This window comes from Halyomorpha halys, unplaced genomic scaffold (assembly GCF_000696795.3).
Source record: "Halyomorpha halys isolate HHAL.00 unplaced genomic scaffold, Hhal_1.1 Scaffold468.1, whole genome shotgun sequence".
NCBI classification, from domain to species: Eukaryota; Metazoa; Arthropoda; class Insecta; order Hemiptera; family Pentatomidae; genus Halyomorpha; species Halyomorpha halys.
This window is the reverse complement of record NW_027114236.1, coordinates 537,975-556,382: the sequence shown is the minus strand read 5'-3', so window position 1 is coordinate 556,382 and position 18,408 is coordinate 537,975. Positions and strand designations below refer to the sequence as shown.

Sequence of the window (18,408 nt, the reverse complement as noted above, 5' to 3'; positions counted from 1 at the left end):
CTTATTGGACTCTCATTTCCTTTTCTTTTTAATTAATTTTTCATATTATTTGACAGTTGTAAAATAACAACTTAAAATTAAAATATGGCTCACGAAATTTTATTTAAAAAATCTGCTATATATGAAAACCATTTGATTTTCAAAAAAAAATGTAAAATAAATTTACTAAGATTTACAAAAAAACTTTTTAGGTTTGTTATGAATATATTTTTCTCTAGAAAAATATAAAAAAAGAAGGAATTAGGTTCCCTGGTATAAAATGTTCTGCGGTTTAGAAAAACTTGTAATGATTTTTGAGTCATTAAAATTGTTACTTTTTATTTAAATTTTTTATATTTTCCAAATTTATTCCTTGATCGTTACCTATATTTTTATTTAGTTCAATTTAATTGTGCTATGATTTCAAAAATATTGTTAAACATTTTGAATTTATGAAAATTAATTTACAAAAGCGATAATAAAATGTCCATTGTAGAGACCATATTGACAAGCAATGATTTTGTTTATTTTTTAAATTTACTTTCATTTATGTTTATTCATAACATTCTAAATTATGGTTTTATTTGCCATTCATTTTCACTTTAGTTTAATAGTTCTTTATATTTTTATTAGACTTGTATATATAGCTTTATAAATGATGCACATAACAATACTTTCTAAGATAATTATGTATAGAGATGGAGAATCTCGGGCTAAGCTCTGATTATATTCGACTTTGTAAATGGTCTGGTAATTTAAAGGTACTAAATAAATATTTTTACAGTTTTTGTGTATTAATTTAATTAAAAGTCATTAGTTCTGTTCCTAGATTATTTGTTATCTTATGTTTTTTTTTCTACCCATTCTACAAATTTTCTTTGCTTTATTTAATTTTTTTTTTGTGCTTCGAAATTGTTTTTATTTAGCCCGTTATTCTTCATTATAGTTCTAATATATATATTGGACAGTAGATTATCTTTAATAGAGAAATTTGTTTATATGGTTTAAACATATAAACATTTTTATTAATTGTAAAATATAGTTTTAACAAAAAACATTTTCCTTTTATTTTTTCATTACTTTTTTTCTGAGCTGTATTGGAAATCCACAGAAACATCGTTATGCATGCTATAGTCGGTCATTAAAATGATCATGCCATTTTACATTGTTTACTTGAAAGATTATACAAATATTATAAATAATATATAATTAATTGTGTTATATTTTTGGTTGAACAATGAATTGTTTCAGAAAAAAAATGGATGAATTGAAAAAATATGTGCAAGTATATAAATATCTTTTTTTATAGTTTTTATCTGATCTATTAACATAACTCATTTGTTTTTTTATGATGGCTAATTTAAAAATTCAGAGAGTTTTTATTTATTTTTTAATTCAAGATTTATTTTCAATGATCACAAAATGTCTCTTATTTAAATAAATAAATTTATTTTTCTGTAAAATTTTCAAGTTAATGTTAAAAAAAATCTTGATCACTTAGTTGAGGGAGTATTCATTAATGAATAGCTTGTACTGATAGAAAGTATAATATCGTCCTTAGTTAAGTAGATGCCTGTCGACAATTGAATTTTAAAACAATAATTATAGTGACGATAATGATATGAAAAAATATTTATTAAAGCGGGTGTAAACAATAAAGAAATATTAATTAGATTAAAAGTTTATATTTAATTATTTTCGTGGTCGAAGTTGAATTTTATTATGGCCAGGAGTTCAAACAGTGATTATTTCTATAAAATGGTAAATTAATAAAAAAAAATTATTTATTTGAAAATTATTCTTTATATGAATCATTTCTTAGCGATTTGACTGTAATTGAATTATACATTTATTTATTAATGATTTTTGTAGGTTGTACATTGTAAAAGAAAGTAAAACAAAAAAAAATTTAGTTAGGTTTATTCATATTTTTTTTTCAACATTTGTATTTAGATGGTTAAACTGAAAAAACTATAATAATTAAAAGTAATAAAAGTCAATTCTAAAAACAAAATAACAATACTCCAGAGAAAATAACAAACAAAACAAATAATGTTGATGGCACCAGACGGCTTCCACTGGGATTCTCAGAATCTTGTTTAAGAATGCTGGCATTTTTTTTCTTTTGTTTAGGATGCTACACTTCACAGCTGTACATCAGTAATGACCTTAGTATTGTTGTATCAATAGGTATAGTTGTATCTGGTTTTGGTCCCGATTTTTTACTAACGATAGGATACAGCATTGCTAATATATATGCTTGAGTTAATTTGATGTTGATGTGATGATCACAAGTAAGCTGACAATAACCTTATATAAAATCTATATATTATGCCAAAATAATAATAGGGGTATTCATGATCTTTAGTTTAACATGTTAAATGGAAAAAATTCCCTTCTTTGGCCGTGGTAAAACGAAATAGCATGTAACATGGCTGAGAGTCTGTTACTTGGAGAATGACGTCACACAATAGACCAGTTGAGCTCACCACCATTTTTGTTTGTTGTGTCAGGTTAGTTCTTTCGTGTTTGTGCTAGTTATTATTTCATCATACCCCTCTTATTAAATCACAATGGATAACTTTAATAATACAATGGAGAAAAAAAACAGAAGAGGTATTAGCAGACTGCCTTGTGTTGGATAGGGAGCAATTTGAATTTGAAAAGGAAAGGATTGTGGAGGAGCTGAAGCTTCGTAAAATCAAAATAAAAAAAATTTAAATTAAAAAAATTAAAACTAGAGCTTTTAAAGAAGTCTGATTGACAAAATAATTGAACTTAAAAATATTTATAATTATGTATGTATTCTTAGTTATGTATATATTATTATTTATGTACCATTAATTAAATAGAGCAATTATACTTTATAAAAAGTGGAAATCATTTAAGACCTCAGCAGCCCCTCTCTCCCTCAAATAGATGTAAGTTTTTTATTTTTGTTCATCATTGATTTCATGTCAAATCAACACATTTCAAATACTTTTTTTCATTATCTCATAATCTAATAAAATTTGACACCAGAGTAGTTTCCATTAAGCTTCCTGGCACCTAAAGGTGGATCCACATGTTGGCCGCTCGCCATGAATCAGAGGCTTGTACAAATGCTCGGTAAACAAAGAGCCGACCATCCATAAGTCAGTGTTATTCAGAGAGGCAAGCATGGTGGACGTACTAGTGGTTTCAGCCATTGCACTTGGATTGTATTATTTTTATTACAAAAAAAGAAAATGAAAGGAAATTAAATATAAATAAATAAGATTAAATATAAAACTTATTATAAAAAGTACCAACAAACACCTTTAACCTCCTAACAGCTCTCAGTTGCAACTAGACAAAGAACAATGGTGGAGATGCTACACGAGCGCTCTCACGAACCCCTTTGATCTGTGTCCAAAAAACCGACTCTCGACGGATCGGCAATGAGCCTAGGCTAACCAAGCCAAGCCACCCATCCACATGCATAGCAAGTGATCTGTTAAGAGAGGAGAGGGGTACTCTCAGTGAACTTAAAATGAAGATTTTTAATTTTTTTTATTAACAGTGTTTTGAAAAATATTTATTTATATATTTATAAAACAATTTACATTATACAAATTAAAGTATTATATATATGTGTGTATTTTTTTTTGAGGATCTTGATGCTCAGTCAATAATAAAACACCTTTAGAGATTTTATTGTTCTCATTGTTATGCCCTACACTGAAAACAAGATCTTTTTTTGAAAATTTTCTTAACTAATCATTAAACACCAAAATGTACAGAATATTGAAATCAATAAATAGAAACATAACTTAAATTGTTTAATTTCTGAGTTTTCAGGCTGTTCATTCCAGCAAATAGTCAAGTCTATTTATTTTCTATTTTCCATTTTATATATTTATTATTCGAGTTGTTAATTGTGTTTATGTGATTAGAGTGACATGAATTCAAATTTTGTAATTTTTTGTTAATAATTCAATTTTTAATTTTTTCTATGATAATCATTTCTTTTAGATTTTGTTTGAAATAGCTTTTCTCATAATGTATGATTTTGGGTGTATCAAATTTGAATCCATACTCTGTTTTCTTGAAATGAGTGGCAGAAACAGTTTGGTCTGGTTTGTTATGGGTTTTTTCATAGAAGTATAACTTTACTTTTATTGATAAACCCTTCATTTCAGATACTGTTGAGAGAATTCAAAATAGAATTTACCACAGTTCTCTTAACAGGAAATTTCATACACTATATCGTATTGCAGCTTTATTTTGTCTATGTCTTTCATGTTGGTGTAAAGTTTGGATAAAGTGGTGTTTTTGTATGTAATTGCGTAATCATTTTTTTTGTTTCGTTATCGTTTAGAGTTTTAAAACCCTCTCTGAGAGTGTTAATATATAAGGAATTGTAGTATTGTTTGTTGTTAGTTTACGATTTATTGTTGCTATCCTTATAATAATATATTGATCTCATATTTTTTGTTTAATTATGCACATATGAATGTCACAATTGGACAGCAACCTAAGGTTTTTATGTTATTTCAACATGTACTCTGAAACTTTTTAAATGTCTGCCAGACAATTAATCTTACCTTTCCTTTAAACAAAACCAATTTTTCCACCTCCTATATAGCCGAACCTCCGCATCATTGTGAGCTATGTGTACAGCCATTATTGATTACTATAATAAATTATAATTTAACCTAAGGTTTTTATTTTATTTCAACATGTAAACTGAAACTTTTTGAATGTCTGCCAGACAATTAATCTTAATCTGTGAACAATTTATTTATTCTTAGGGGACATATGTCCAAGAATACAATTATTTTTTCATTCATTCAGGTGGGTTACTTGTATGTGAAGGCTCTATTCACCGAGGTTACATTGATGCCACAAAATTTTACTACTTTGCAGTTGATATAGGCATATTGAAAGAGTATAGCTCCTCTTCCTGGATTACAAATCAACATACGCCCAGGTGGTTCAGAAAACTTGCAATACACTGATTTAAAAGACTTATCAGCCTGTATCCAGCCTTAATTCTACTGGAATAGGTGTTTTTGTTGGTGTAGATGTTTGTATAAGTAAATGGAAATACTAGCAATGTATCCCAACCATCTTTTTGATTATAGCTAAAGTCAATGTTATCTCTACGATTATAAATTTAAAATAAACTAGAATACTAAATGAATAAATATAAACTGAGAGACAGGTTTGAAAAATGAATAATCAAAGTAAATTCCCATGTGATGATAATAAGTTTTATTAAGTTAATAAGTGAAACAATTAAGTTCATAGAAACATTAAACATACAACAGAATTTTACATTTTTACTTCATAGAATATGTATATGTAAGGCTCGTAAATACATATTTATAACAGTAGCAGTTTTAATTTTTCTATAAACATCCCTTTTATTAGAACTCTATCAAAACAGCGAGATTATATCTGTTCATTAACAAAACTAGTTTTTAGGTCGCTCTTTAAATTAGACCTGTTTGGCTTGATCAGTAAAGCTCTGATTGTTATCTCTTCCAGAATAACCATTGGGATTCATCTGCTGCCACCTCCACATGTCCCCACCTAAAAGTATCAGGTAATCACTATTACTAACGACTGTTTATCGTTGGGTATGGCAAGGTTAACATAAAAATGAAAGGATTTTTATTTATTCTGCCAGCAGACGTTTTGGGCTACAATATAGATACAAGAAGGAAGATTGATACAACACAATACAAAAATATTGATGAAATTAAATAATGACAAATATGATTCAAAGAAAAATTTTATATAAAAAACAGTCAACTATCGATTAGTTCAATTAGCAATGAATTTCTCACTAATGCCAATATATATAAATAATTAGGTAAAAAGGACCATTTTCCAGAATAGCCCCCCTCCCTTTCCATACATAAATAACTTAAACTAACTTTGTATTTACCAATAATAGTTAAATAGACAATAAATTGTTAGTTTGGCAAATATTTCCATTTTTGTTTTATTTAATTAATTTGTTTAAACTTACACATATCTTTCAAAGATTTCTTAGCTTTCCATTGGAGCTCATGATTAGCAAGCTTACAATTACAATAACATTCAGCAACATCTCCTGATCTTCTTTCAACAATAGTATAAGGGATAACTTTTCCAGAAGCTTCTTCAAATGCCTTGATCACCTATTAAAAGATATGAAATTAAAAAAAAACATAATGGAAAAGAATAAATTTTGCAGAAAAAGAAAATTATACAGAGGGAATGACAAGAAAAGTTCAATTAACAGCCTATTACTAAAAGCGCACAGTGTCCCGATTTTGATAAAAAATTTTTTAGTGATTCTACATTGAAAAAATTGACAAATTTTAACTGTTTCATCCAATGGGTCCTATAAGAACTGAGAAAAAATAAAACACCCTTTTTCTTTGAGAAACACAAAAGTTTCTGCTTTATCTAGTTTAGAAAATGATACCTATATAATTCATTCACTGAAACATTTTTTTTTCGGAGAAGATTAAAAGAAAAACATAAATATAACTGCTTTTTGGTCAAATAAATCTTTAAAAAATTATAATTATTAAGTAAACTAGCCTTATGGATTTGCTTACACCAAAAATTAAGATAGATTTTGACTCAACTCATCATAAAATCTGTATGTTAAAAATATCATCACAAAACAAAAAATGATTTTTTTTTCCAGTTCTGAGGTGGTTCAAAATTTTGCAAATCTTGGACTCGTTACAAAGAGGAGACTACCTTCCTTCTATTCAATCAAACAGCTTCTGCATTATCTTAGAAGGTCTGCGTAAAAAGTGTGATTACAAAATTAAATTAAAATTAAGGATTTTTACACATAACGTTGGTGTTAAAACATGAAGGAACACCTTAGTAGTTAAAGCAAATCTTCTAGTTTAGGAACTTTTACTGACCCTCCAAATTTGATTTGAAAAAGCCAAAGGGTTTCTGAAGTATGGATGGTTATTTAAAAACATTCCATGAGTATTCAAATTTTTGGGTGAATCTAAAACAAAAAATATCATCCAGCCTAGAACCTAGAAATATTTCTAAAGATCCAAATAATCATCCAAGAACAGAAACCCTTACACTTCTTCAAACCAAATTTAGAGGGTAAGTAAAGAATCTCAAACTACAAGATTTGCCTTATCTAGGATGTTCCTATGTGTTTTAGAACCTCTGCAATTTTATCTGTAAAAAACTTAAATTTTATTTTTATTTTAATCATATCTTTCTTGCTTACCTTTTAAGGTAATGCTGCAACTGTTTTAAAAGATGGAAAGGAAATACCCCCTCTTCCTAATAAATCCAAGAATGTCAAAATCAGATATACATATATACGATACGAGAAGATGGTGTGGTAAGTAATGATACCCAAATAAGTAAAACTTAATTAATTGTGCTGACGTTTCAACCAGAATTTTAGGCCTTCAATTTTCCTTTTCTTTCTTACCCATTGTATCATGTACACTCCTCGACAAAATTATAGGCCACCCTATATATTATGTTAGTTTTTGTCATTATATAATGCAATACTTAAGCCAAAGCAAATAAATACTGTTCTAATCCCACTGACTTTTGGAAGAGCATGACTGTAATGAGTCTTGATCCTTCTTGCCTAAGGATTAGCTAAAATGTAAATATTTACATGCGACTAAAGTATAGGCCAGCCTCTCAGTTCTTATCTGAATCTTGCTGGAGAAACAGTGTAAGTAAATATTATATTATTTAATTCAATCAGCGAGTCTAATTAAATTTGATTAAGTAATGCCTAGAGGAAAAGTGTTTTCTGAGAGTGAAAAGGACGCGATTCAAACATTGCGCGATCAAAATTGGATAATATTGAAAATCGCTTGAACTTTAAATAGAAGTAGGAATCTCATAAGAAATTTCCTTAGGCTGGGAAATGATTATGGCCAAAAGAAAAGCACTGGTAGGGTCATGGCAATAACAGTCCGAGAACAGCGAGCCATTTTACGTCATGCTTCCAACTCTTCAGCCACGGCGAGAGAAATTTGTGAACAAGTTGGGGTCCAACCAAACATCAGGAATGTTCAACACCTTCTGCAAAAGGCTCATCATTTAAAGGGCCTTAAACTGAAGTCAAAGCCCCCTCTTTCAAAAGCACACAAAGCCAACAGAAAGAAGTTTACTTCGGAACACATCACATGGGGAAAGAGATGGAAGAAAGTTATCTTCAGCGATGAAAAGCAGTTTAATCTGGATGGCCCTAATGGATATTGATATTATTTTCATGATTTGTGAAAAGAAAAAATATTTTTAAGGAAGCGTCAAATGGGAGGAGGAAGTATTATGGTTTGGGCTGGGATAGGATACTATGCAAAGACAGAATCAGTATTTTGTTCAACTACATTGAATGCGAAAAAGTATGTAGACATCGTCCAGGAGCAAATTGTTCAAAGAGAAGAGCTGACTCGAGGATGGTTCATCTTTCAGCAAGACAATGCATCTGTCCACACAGCTCGCATAGTAAAAAATTTGTTTGCTGCCAAAAATATTTCCATCTTACCCTAGCCAGCCCAATCATCAGACCTAAACATTATTAAGAACTGCTAGGAGGAACTTTCTCGAGTGAGACAGTTCTCGAGTTTTATGCTTGAGGGAGACAGTTCAACTCCATAGAAGAACTGAAATCTTGCATTGTAGAAAATTGATCCAATATTTGTCCGAAGTAAATAAAGAAACTTTTTAAATCTATTCCAAAATGACTGACTGAAGTCTTGGAAAGGAATGGCGGTTCAACACATTACTAAAGAAACAAATACAAAAGGTAATAAATAAATAAATAAAATGGCCTATATTTTTGTCGAGGCCATTAAATGCATTTTTTTTTTTCAATTAGAAATATACTTGTCATAAATTTACTGGTTTTTGTCTGTCATTGCAAAATCATTTAACCTAAACTATATTTATAAAGATTCATCAACTAGAATTAATATTTAACAGAAAAACGAAGGCCTGCCTATAATTTTGTCAGGAAGTGTATATCATTTTTTTTTTCCCCCCAACATTTCATTACATTAATTTCAAGTTTTTCAATATTTATATATTTTTAATCATTACTTACACATTTTATTTCAATTACTAATTATTTACATTTTCTCCCGCAACTTTCATTATGTTTATTTATTTTTTATATGAGCACTGTCTGATTTCTAATAACTTTTTTTATTATTTGTTTTGTATAGTTCTTATCTCTACAGTATTATATTTTATCTTCTATTGGTATAATTTACTATCTACATAATTTATTGTTATATGTATTTCCAAGTTTGTTATTTTATTTTTATTTTATCTAAATTAAGTATGTTTTCTCGTTTTTGTTTTTAGCCCTAATGAAGGCCTGAAATTCAGGTCAAAATGTCAGCACAAATAAATAAGTTTTACTTATCTGTGTATCATCATTGACCAAACTCCCCGACCATCTCCTCATATGTTTTAGATTTATTTGAATTAAGTGCAATTGTTTTAACATTGGTATTTTACCTTTAATCTACTCTGAAAAACAACTGTTTCAGTAGAAGAGCAACTTCCAAACTAGAGATATGAAATAAAGGAGTGTAAGTATGTTTTATTATTTTTTTTTTTTAGGTCCTCGGGCCCATTGGATAAAATGGTAGGACATGTTTTTTTTTTTTTTTGTATTTTATTATCATTAAGGATCCGTCTGTGTAACAGTTTATCCCATTACACAGCTAGTGTGGGGTTGACCCTTCAACCCTTACACTATAGTAAGTGTTCTTGTATTTCTTCTCCTGATGATCAGAATGCATAGCCAGAATCCCGTCTTCATTGATCCTCCTGAACAGTCTGCCATGTCCCTCATAAGTTAAGAAATGGTAGTTAGTTCCTAGTTTCATAAGGCTATATGCAGAGCTAAGGGCTTGAGCTTCAATCTCTATATGTAGAGGTTTAATGTTCAAAAGAATCTCCATTGCTACAGAAGGAGTAGTGCTTATGCCTCCTGTTATTATGAGACACGCCAGTCTCTGAAGTTTCCCGAACCAAGTTTGGGATTTCCTGGTAGTAGCCTTGTGCCACCATACAATGGCAGCATATAGAACAATTGGTCTTATCACTGCCCCAGGATTTGCCTACGGCTCCTTTACATGCCCAGAGACACCTCAGTCCCTTCATACCTCATGGTCCTTTCAACATGGAGTTGCCACTTCAGTTTACTATCCAGAGTAACGCCAAGATGTTTGACTTCACTGCAGAATCCCAATCGTTCACCGTTAACGAACGGCGACCTGATTGCAATATTCCGTCTGTTAGTGAAGACACAAAGACTGACGTTTTGAGGATTGATGCTCAGACCATATTCCTGGCACCATCCATTTATAAGGTCTACTGATGTTTGAAGCAGTCCTGAGATAGTTCCCGGGAATTTGCCTCCTATCAGCACAGTGATATCATCAGCATATTCCTGCGTGTAGAACCCTGCCTTATTGGATCTGACAAGTAAGGTGTCCACCACCATACACCACAGGAAAGGAGATAGCACTCCACCCTGCGGACAGCCACTAGCGGGCTTCATCCACATCTTAGTGTGTCCTAGCTCCAACTTGAGCAATCTTCCTTCCAACATCGCGTTGATCCAGTTGAAAGAAAACTGTCCCACCATTTTCATGTCCATGACTCTCGCCATGGTTCTGTAAGCAGTACGATCTAAGGCGCCTTCAATGTCAATGAAGACACCAGCCTATAAGCTCCTTATAGGCCAAACTCTTTTCAATCCTAGATACTAAATGGTGTAAAGCATCCTCACAGGATTTCCCTGATTGATAGGCAAATTGAGTGCTGTGTATTGGTCTCTCTACCACCGTAGTCTCCCTAATATGTATGTCCAGAAAATTCTCAAGTGTCTTCATTAAGAAGGATGTCAGACAGATAGGTCTGTACGCCTTGGGGTTGTCATAAGCTTTCCCTGGTTTGGGTATATAACACACCTTCGACACTCTCCAGCTACATGGAATGTGATTCAGTGCCAAACCCCCCCTGAGCAAAGCTAAGAGATATGGCTTCAAGAGCGTTAGGCATTTTTGTAATAGGGCCGCAAAAATTCCATCCGTGCCGGCTGCTTTAAAGGGCGAGAAGGATTTAATCGCCCACTCAACCTTGCCAGAGTTGACAATCCTATTTGCCTCAACCCACTTATCTCTAATGCAAGTGTAGCTCTCTTTAGTGGGGGTTGTGTCCTTTTCTTCTATCAGTACACACCCAGGGAAGTGTGAGCGTGCCAGAGCCTCCATGGTTCCCACCTCAGAGTTGGTGAACCCCCTTCCACCTCAACAGCACCCAGCACTCCCCTTTCAGAGTCCCTGGATAGAATCCTATTAATTCTGAACGTGGAGGGAGCATCATTAACATCATTGCAAAATCTCATCCATGCCCCTCTTTTGGCCTTCCTAACAGCCCTATTGTAGTCAGTTAGTGCACTCTTGTAGGTGTACCAACAGCCTGTTCTTTTCGCTGTATTGAAGAGTCTCCTCGTGAGTCCTCTCAGCCTGGCCAATTCCTCATTCCACCAGGTTGTATTCCTATTGGTTTGGATCCTGCATATCCTGTTATTATCAGTGTAGGATCTTATGATCGCGTCCATTAGGGACGTGTTAAGGCATTCAAGCTGTCAGGTGTTCCTGATTGTTCCTGGTCAACTCTTGACCTCTTCCTCGAGTGGGGTACAGTAGGTGTCCCAGTTCGTCACTTTGGATTCCTGTACGCCGACTTGGTCATGTCACATGTTGTTAAATAATATCTAATATACCGATGATCTGAGCATGACTCTTCATCCGAGATGTGCCAATTCTTAATCATCGGACCTACCCGACGAATGGCTATGGTTACATCTATGACTGAGTTAATTTTTATTCTATCTAGATTTAATAAAAAAAGTTTGATCAAAATCAATGACTACACACCTTGGACTTACCTAGTACGTTGACTTGTTTAAAACAATCACAACTAAAAAAATTAAATATTATTTGTGTGTTTAGATCTACTTCCTGAGGTACCAATTAATTAATTAAAACTGGACTGTGGTTCTGCCCATGGCTTGGTGCCTGCTAAGGATTGCCACAACAAAAGATAATGTCAGACAATGGACAGAAGATAGTAATGTAAGGTTATTACTAAACCAGTATTTAAAAATAACTATGAAAAAATATTCACAGGAATATTATAACAGTAAAAAGAAAAGTAACTGAAACTAAAGCTGTCATTATAAACTAGTAATTTCATCCGTTAACAGTGCAAAACTTTCTAAAACAAGTTTGTTTGCAGATTTCAGTAGTGGATTCATATACTGATAATGCAACCCTAGGAAAGTCATTCAATGAGCATTTTTGCTCGCTGTGGTCCTTTATATGTTAAGTTTAGGTACATACCTCAAGAACTGTATGTCCTTGGCCAGTTCCAAGGTTGTAGACTTTATAACCATTAAAATTTATCTCAAAAATTTTCCCCAGAGCCTTTACATGCCCATCAGCCAAGTCCTGAATATGGATATAATCACGGACACCTATAAACATTGTAAAAATTACCAAAGAAAATAACAGATATCAGAAAAGATTCAAGACTTCGTAAAATTTCTGAGAACAAGACAGGTATTAAAAGTAGTTAACAGTTTAATATAATTTATGATTAACATTTTAATTATCAAATTTACTTTGTTTGGTACATTTTAATTCATCTAGATGTACATACAAATAACATTAAACATGAGGAAAGTTGAAGGGTAAGCTTGCTTGATAGGTTAAGATAACATATTTTTGTAAAAGTCAGTTATTCAAAAATAAGCAAGCGAAGCTGTGAACCCCACATAATTCTTAAAGTTGTGATTAAAACTTTTTAATAAGTTATTATGATAAAGAGAGAGTTTTATGTGTTTATTTGGTTATAACAAGCATATATCAGATTACAACATTTTGTGGCGACTATGACAGGACTCTTTATAAATTAAAATTATTCAAAAGGACACAAATTTAGTTTAGGAGGTTGTTTAAAGCTCTCTCAAATATAATGAAGGCAGAAATGAAGATATACAATCCAGAATTAGTGGCTGTAAAGTGAAGAGTTACTCTTATAAACAAGACATATACAGACAGAGAATAGATTAATTGAAGGTTTTCAAGTGGTAATAGAATAGAAAAAGTCCAAAAATATAAGTTAGATCGCACGATGGTCAGTAGTATAATAAACTAAATTCTATCAATTCAGAATTTAGGAGATAACGTGAGTTTGATGAGCCACAAGGACATCTAGGTCCACTAAGAGATCCAAATTACCCACATTATAAGTTAAAAGTTAATTAGAAAGTTAGATTTACAAGGGATTTTCTAACAAGGCTTCCAGGATATTATTTTCTATGATTCATTCTAAAAGTTTTCCTAATTTATGGAAACTTGAAACTTTGGTTGTGGAAGATGAAAAATCAGAATTATATTGTTAAGTCTTCTTGAAAACAGGAATGACTTCACCTTGAAATTAATTATAATCCTAGTGCTTCAAGGTTATATCCAACAACCAGAAAATTGAAACATCCCAGAAAGGTATTTCATATCTGGGCAGAAGAGGGCATAATCAAAAGGATAGAGACAGATTCCTATGGAGCCATTCGTTATCTTTCATATAAAGAAAGATTAAAGAGACTTGGAACAACCAATTTTAGGCATTTTTGACATATCTATTATTATTATTATAATTAATAATAATTTGGCACTAAAACTCGATGTTGAGTCCTGGCCTCCTGCACCAGCCTCCACCAATCATTACAATCTTGTGCGGCTGCCATCCAGTTCCTCACTCCCATCATGGTCCTGGCATCACCACTCACACCATCACTCCATCAAAGGCGAGGTCTTCCTCAGTGTCTTGTTCCTTGTATTACCTCAGCCACTACTTTTCTTGGCAGATCACTCTCGGCCATCTGAGCAACATGCCCAGCCCACCTCAATCTACTGAGCCTCACAAACTGGATAACATCTGGTTCCTTATATAAATCTTTGAGCTCCTGGTTTGTTCGATGTCTCCATATCTGATTAACCTTGACAGCTTCAAATATCTTACGGAGAATCTTCTTCTCCAAGACCAATCAGTTATGCTCACCAGCTTTGGAGATAGTCCATGTTTTCCAAGCCATACAGAAGAATTGGCCGAATAATTGTTTTATACAAATAAATTTTGATGTCCTTAGACAAGGCACAGCTTCTAAAATAGGGACTGATGCTATAATAACAGCGGTTGGCACATAGGACTCTTTGTTTAATTTTGGAGTCCACAATATTGTCTTGGGTTATAGGCGATCCAAGATACACAAACTCAGGGACTTTTCCAAAAGTATATTCTCCGATCCTGATTTCTTCACCGGGCCTTAGGATTTCTTCTATAACCATGTTCATTCATTCATTCATAATCACTTTATCCCCTTTACCGCTTGTGAAGTATGGGGTTACAATTTGCTGAGTCTGGACCAGATATCTCGCTCTTAGACTATCTCCCTTCTCCTACTCCAGTCTCTATCTCGCCTCCTGAACGCCTCCTTAATGCTCTCCTCCCAGGAAATGCGTGGTCTTCCTCTTGGCCTTATTCCCTCCACGCGAGTCTCATATGTCTTTCAGGCAGTCCATCCAAAAAAGGTGTCCGAACCATCTTAGCATGTGCCCCCCTAGGATGCTCTCAGCCGGTTTGACTCCGAGTTTGAGACTTTGGTCCTTCCTTCCACCTTCAAAGGTAACACATCTCTATGAATTGGATCTGGCTCTTGTATTTCGAGGTGAGGGTCCACGATTCAGAACAGTAAGAAAGCGAGGAACGTCGATTTGTAGACCATTATTTTAGTTTTTCTCATCACCTCCCTTTTGCCGAGGAAACCCCTTCGAAGCTAACTAAATTCTGTGACCATGTATTTGGTATTTTCTGCATTCACTTCAAGCCCCATTTTTCTTGCTGCTTCAGCTAATTTTATAAATCCATCAGAGACTCCTTGGAAAGAGCATCCAGCAATGTCAATGTAAGCAAGAAGCTGTATTGTTCCGCCCACTTGTATTCCTGATTCTTTAATGGCCTTTCCAAGAGCTAAATCAAAGAGGAGGGAGGCCAATGCATCCCCCTGCCTTAGTCTTCTTTCTGAGACAAATTCATCAGATCTTGTTCCCCCAATCTGCACCATGCATCTCACCTCTCTCATGGTTAGTTTAACCATTCTAATTAACTTCTCAGGGATGTTGAATTCTCTCATTGCCTTGTACAAACACATAGGTGGTGTGTTTTAATCCCGTATTCTCGTCCTTTCTCAAGCATGATGTATAAGCAGAATATTTGGTCAGTTGTGGATCGTCTTTACCAAAAACTACACTGGTACGGACCTAAGCTCTACATATCTTATAAAGATAAAAAAGGAAACTAAATGAACAACTATTAAGAAATCAGACCCAACATGATTAACTTAATATCACACATCTTGGAAAATAATAACTAAAAGATAATTAAATTTGTAGACAAATGTATTTTTATTGGATTCACAGCTCTAGTATGACTTGTTCTGAAAAAAACTGCTTTTACTATATATATAAAATATATATATGTTTATAATAAGAAAAATAGATTTCTAATCACATTAAATGAGATTAAATTCAAACAAACACCAAAAGATGCTTTCAATAGAGTAAGGTTAAAAAAAAAGTAGGAAAAAGCCAGTCAGATTTATTATTAGTGTTATTTCAAAACTATTAAATACAAATTTTTATAAAAATCAAAAAAATAAATTTTCTGACTTGGGTTAGATTTATTTATCTTTTGAGGATTTTTTTTTCAACCAAGATTTCAGGAGGGGCAAAAAATGAATATCGACTTTGTTAATACTTAGAATAAAACAGTTTAGTAAAAACTAACAAAGCCAAGTACATTTTAATGTTATGTTATAGAATCAGAAGAGATCAGGTGCTCTTGAGTGTTTCTGATTTGGGAGGTCTCTTGTCTTAGCCAGTTGGATAAAAACAGTTTTTCCAGACAGTTAAATATCAAATTATTTCATAGTACATATTAGTCCATTTTGCATTACAACTAATAATGAAAGATGGCAAATAATGTCAAACTAACAAAATTATAAGTACTTTAAAAGAAAATTATTAGCAAAATTGATATGAAAGCCCAGACTGACAGTTTTAATGAGGATAAGACCTATCTGATATTAAAGATCATTCAATAATATACAAGATAGAAACATTGAATGGCTGGGCCATGTAAAAAATAATAGAGTATGGTAGAATGCCAAAAAAGATTGTGGATGGTACATTCTATGGCACATGAAGACAACCTCGGAGATGTTGGATCCAGGAGGTTGAGAAGGACTTGGCAGTGCTTGGTATGACAAATTGGAGAACAAAGGTGCAGTCCAGACAAGACTGTTGCAATGCTGTCAGGTAAGCCATGGTCCACCCTGGCCTGTTGTGCTACATGGTAAGTAATCCAATAGAACATTTATGTACCAAGCTCAATCAAAATCATTAGAACCAGTTTCAAGAAAATTAAAAAAAAAAAAAATGTATAAGATATTGTATAAAATGGTTAGTAGATTTTAGCAAAAAAGTTCCAGTAACATCCGAGGCATATCATTATCTATAGTAAATGTTAAGTTTCTTATAACTTTTTATTTTTTGTTTAGAAGGTACACATGCACACCATTTTGTGAGACTTGGTTATGGAACTTAAAACATGTATTTCTCATTAAACTCGACTTTAAAATTTTACATGATTACAATATTTCCCATTACTATATATTCCATAGGTAAGTAAAAACAAAAATAAAGTTTTTTTAAAAAAGTAAATATCATTAGTTACCATTTTTCTGGATAACTCTCTAAAGAAAATAAATGAGAAATAAAATATGAGGAGAAGATGGTCGGGGGTGCGATCACCATAGATATGCAAATAAACAAAACTTATTTATTAGTGCTGATGTTTCGACTTAAAAAATAAGTTTTGTATATTTGTGTATCTTTGCAAACTGAACCCACAACCATCTTCTCCTCATATCAATCTACAGTCACTATTAATACCTCATTGAGAAATAAAATAAATTACATATTAATGTACTCACCAGTTCCATCCCTGGTACTATAATCATTACCATAAACACTGAGTTCCTTTAATTTACCAACAGCTACCTGAGCAATATAAGGCATGAGATTATTTGGAATTCCATTGGGATCTTCTCCCATCCGACCGCTTTCATGGGCACCAACCGGATTAAAGTATCTTAATGAAACTATCTTCCACCTCTATTAAATAAACATCATAGTTAACCTATTTACAAATATTTTTTCGTAATTTATTTAATCAGAAACTCACATCATCAGAAGTACACAAATTAGACATAATCATTTCAGTAGTGTGTTTAGTTCCCCCATATGGATTAGTGACAGAACCAGTAGGCGATCCTTCGACTAAAGGAAGACTGGTAGGGTCTCCATACACTGTAGCGGAAGAAGAATAAATAAGACGATGACACCCTGCTTTGTTCATTACCTAAAAACAAAAGATAAAATTTGATTATGTGCCTTGAGGTAAGCTTTTACAGCTAATCTGCTTTCTAGTAAGTTAAGTAACTTCATTCCAGGAAGTCTGGTTATGACCATTCTTAACATATCTGTTTCAATTAAAATACACACTTTGAGTAGTCTCATACATCTCAGAGGACATTACAAAAAAAGTATGTGAATCTCCTGAGGTAGATTGAAAAATTGTAATTATGAGTTTTTCAGGTAATGGATATTCTAGGAAATAAGTTTTAAAAAAAAACAACTTTGAGTAGTAAAGGTCCCAAGTCCATTGACCTTTTTTAGATTCCAACTCAAGGAATTAAACAGCACTAAGTATTAAACATAAAAATCCCAATTACATTATGTATTTATGTACCTACTTAATACATACATACAGTTTATTTTTAGATGGACATAAGGTTTAACAATTCAATTTCAAGTTGAAATTTGTAATAAATAGAACTTGTTCAATAGTAGTTTTATTACTTTAATTTTATATTTAAATTGGTAAAGAAAAATATTTGATTTGATAAGTTGATAATATGAAACAATATTCACAGAAAAATGACTTGCAAATTGATGGAATGCCAGAGTAATAAAGACAGCTAAAGTTATCTATATTAAAGTTTTACTATCTCCAACTTCATAGTAAACCTTTCCTAGGTATTCCATCCTTAATACCATGACTGATTCCTTATTATCCTGACATGTTAATTCCCAATTACTTGAAACATATTATGAAGAATTTCTAAATCATTTTGTATATAATTTTTATCACATTACGGCTGTTTCTCAAACCCCATAATCCTTTGTATGTATACAGAAATAAAACATTAATAGTTGACCAATACATTGAGAATTTATATCAATGGCCAACATATAAGTA

General features: G+C 32.3%; 1 protein-coding gene across 3 annotated transcripts in view; it reads right to left on the bottom strand.

Moving 5' to 3' along the window:
* Positions 1-5,199: 5,199 nt before the first annotated feature.
* Positions 5,200-18,408, bottom strand: part of LOC106683122 (UDP-glucose 4-epimerase) — a 29,196-nt gene continuing 15,987 nt past the window's right edge. For all 3 annotated transcript variants that reach the window (XM_014424381.3, XM_014424383.3, XM_014424382.2), the window contains 5 exons: positions 17,332-17,508; positions 17,081-17,261; positions 12,369-12,502; positions 5,978-6,128; positions 5,200-5,535 (listed from right to left, as the gene is read on the bottom strand). In XM_014424381.3, coding sequence (XP_014279867.1) covers positions 5,441-5,535; positions 5,978-6,128; positions 12,369-12,502; positions 17,081-17,261; positions 17,332-17,508 — 738 coding nt within the window. In that variant the 3' untranslated portion in view covers positions 5,200-5,440. The remainder of the gene's footprint in view (positions 5,536-5,977; positions 6,129-12,368; positions 12,503-17,080; positions 17,262-17,331; positions 17,509-18,408) is intronic.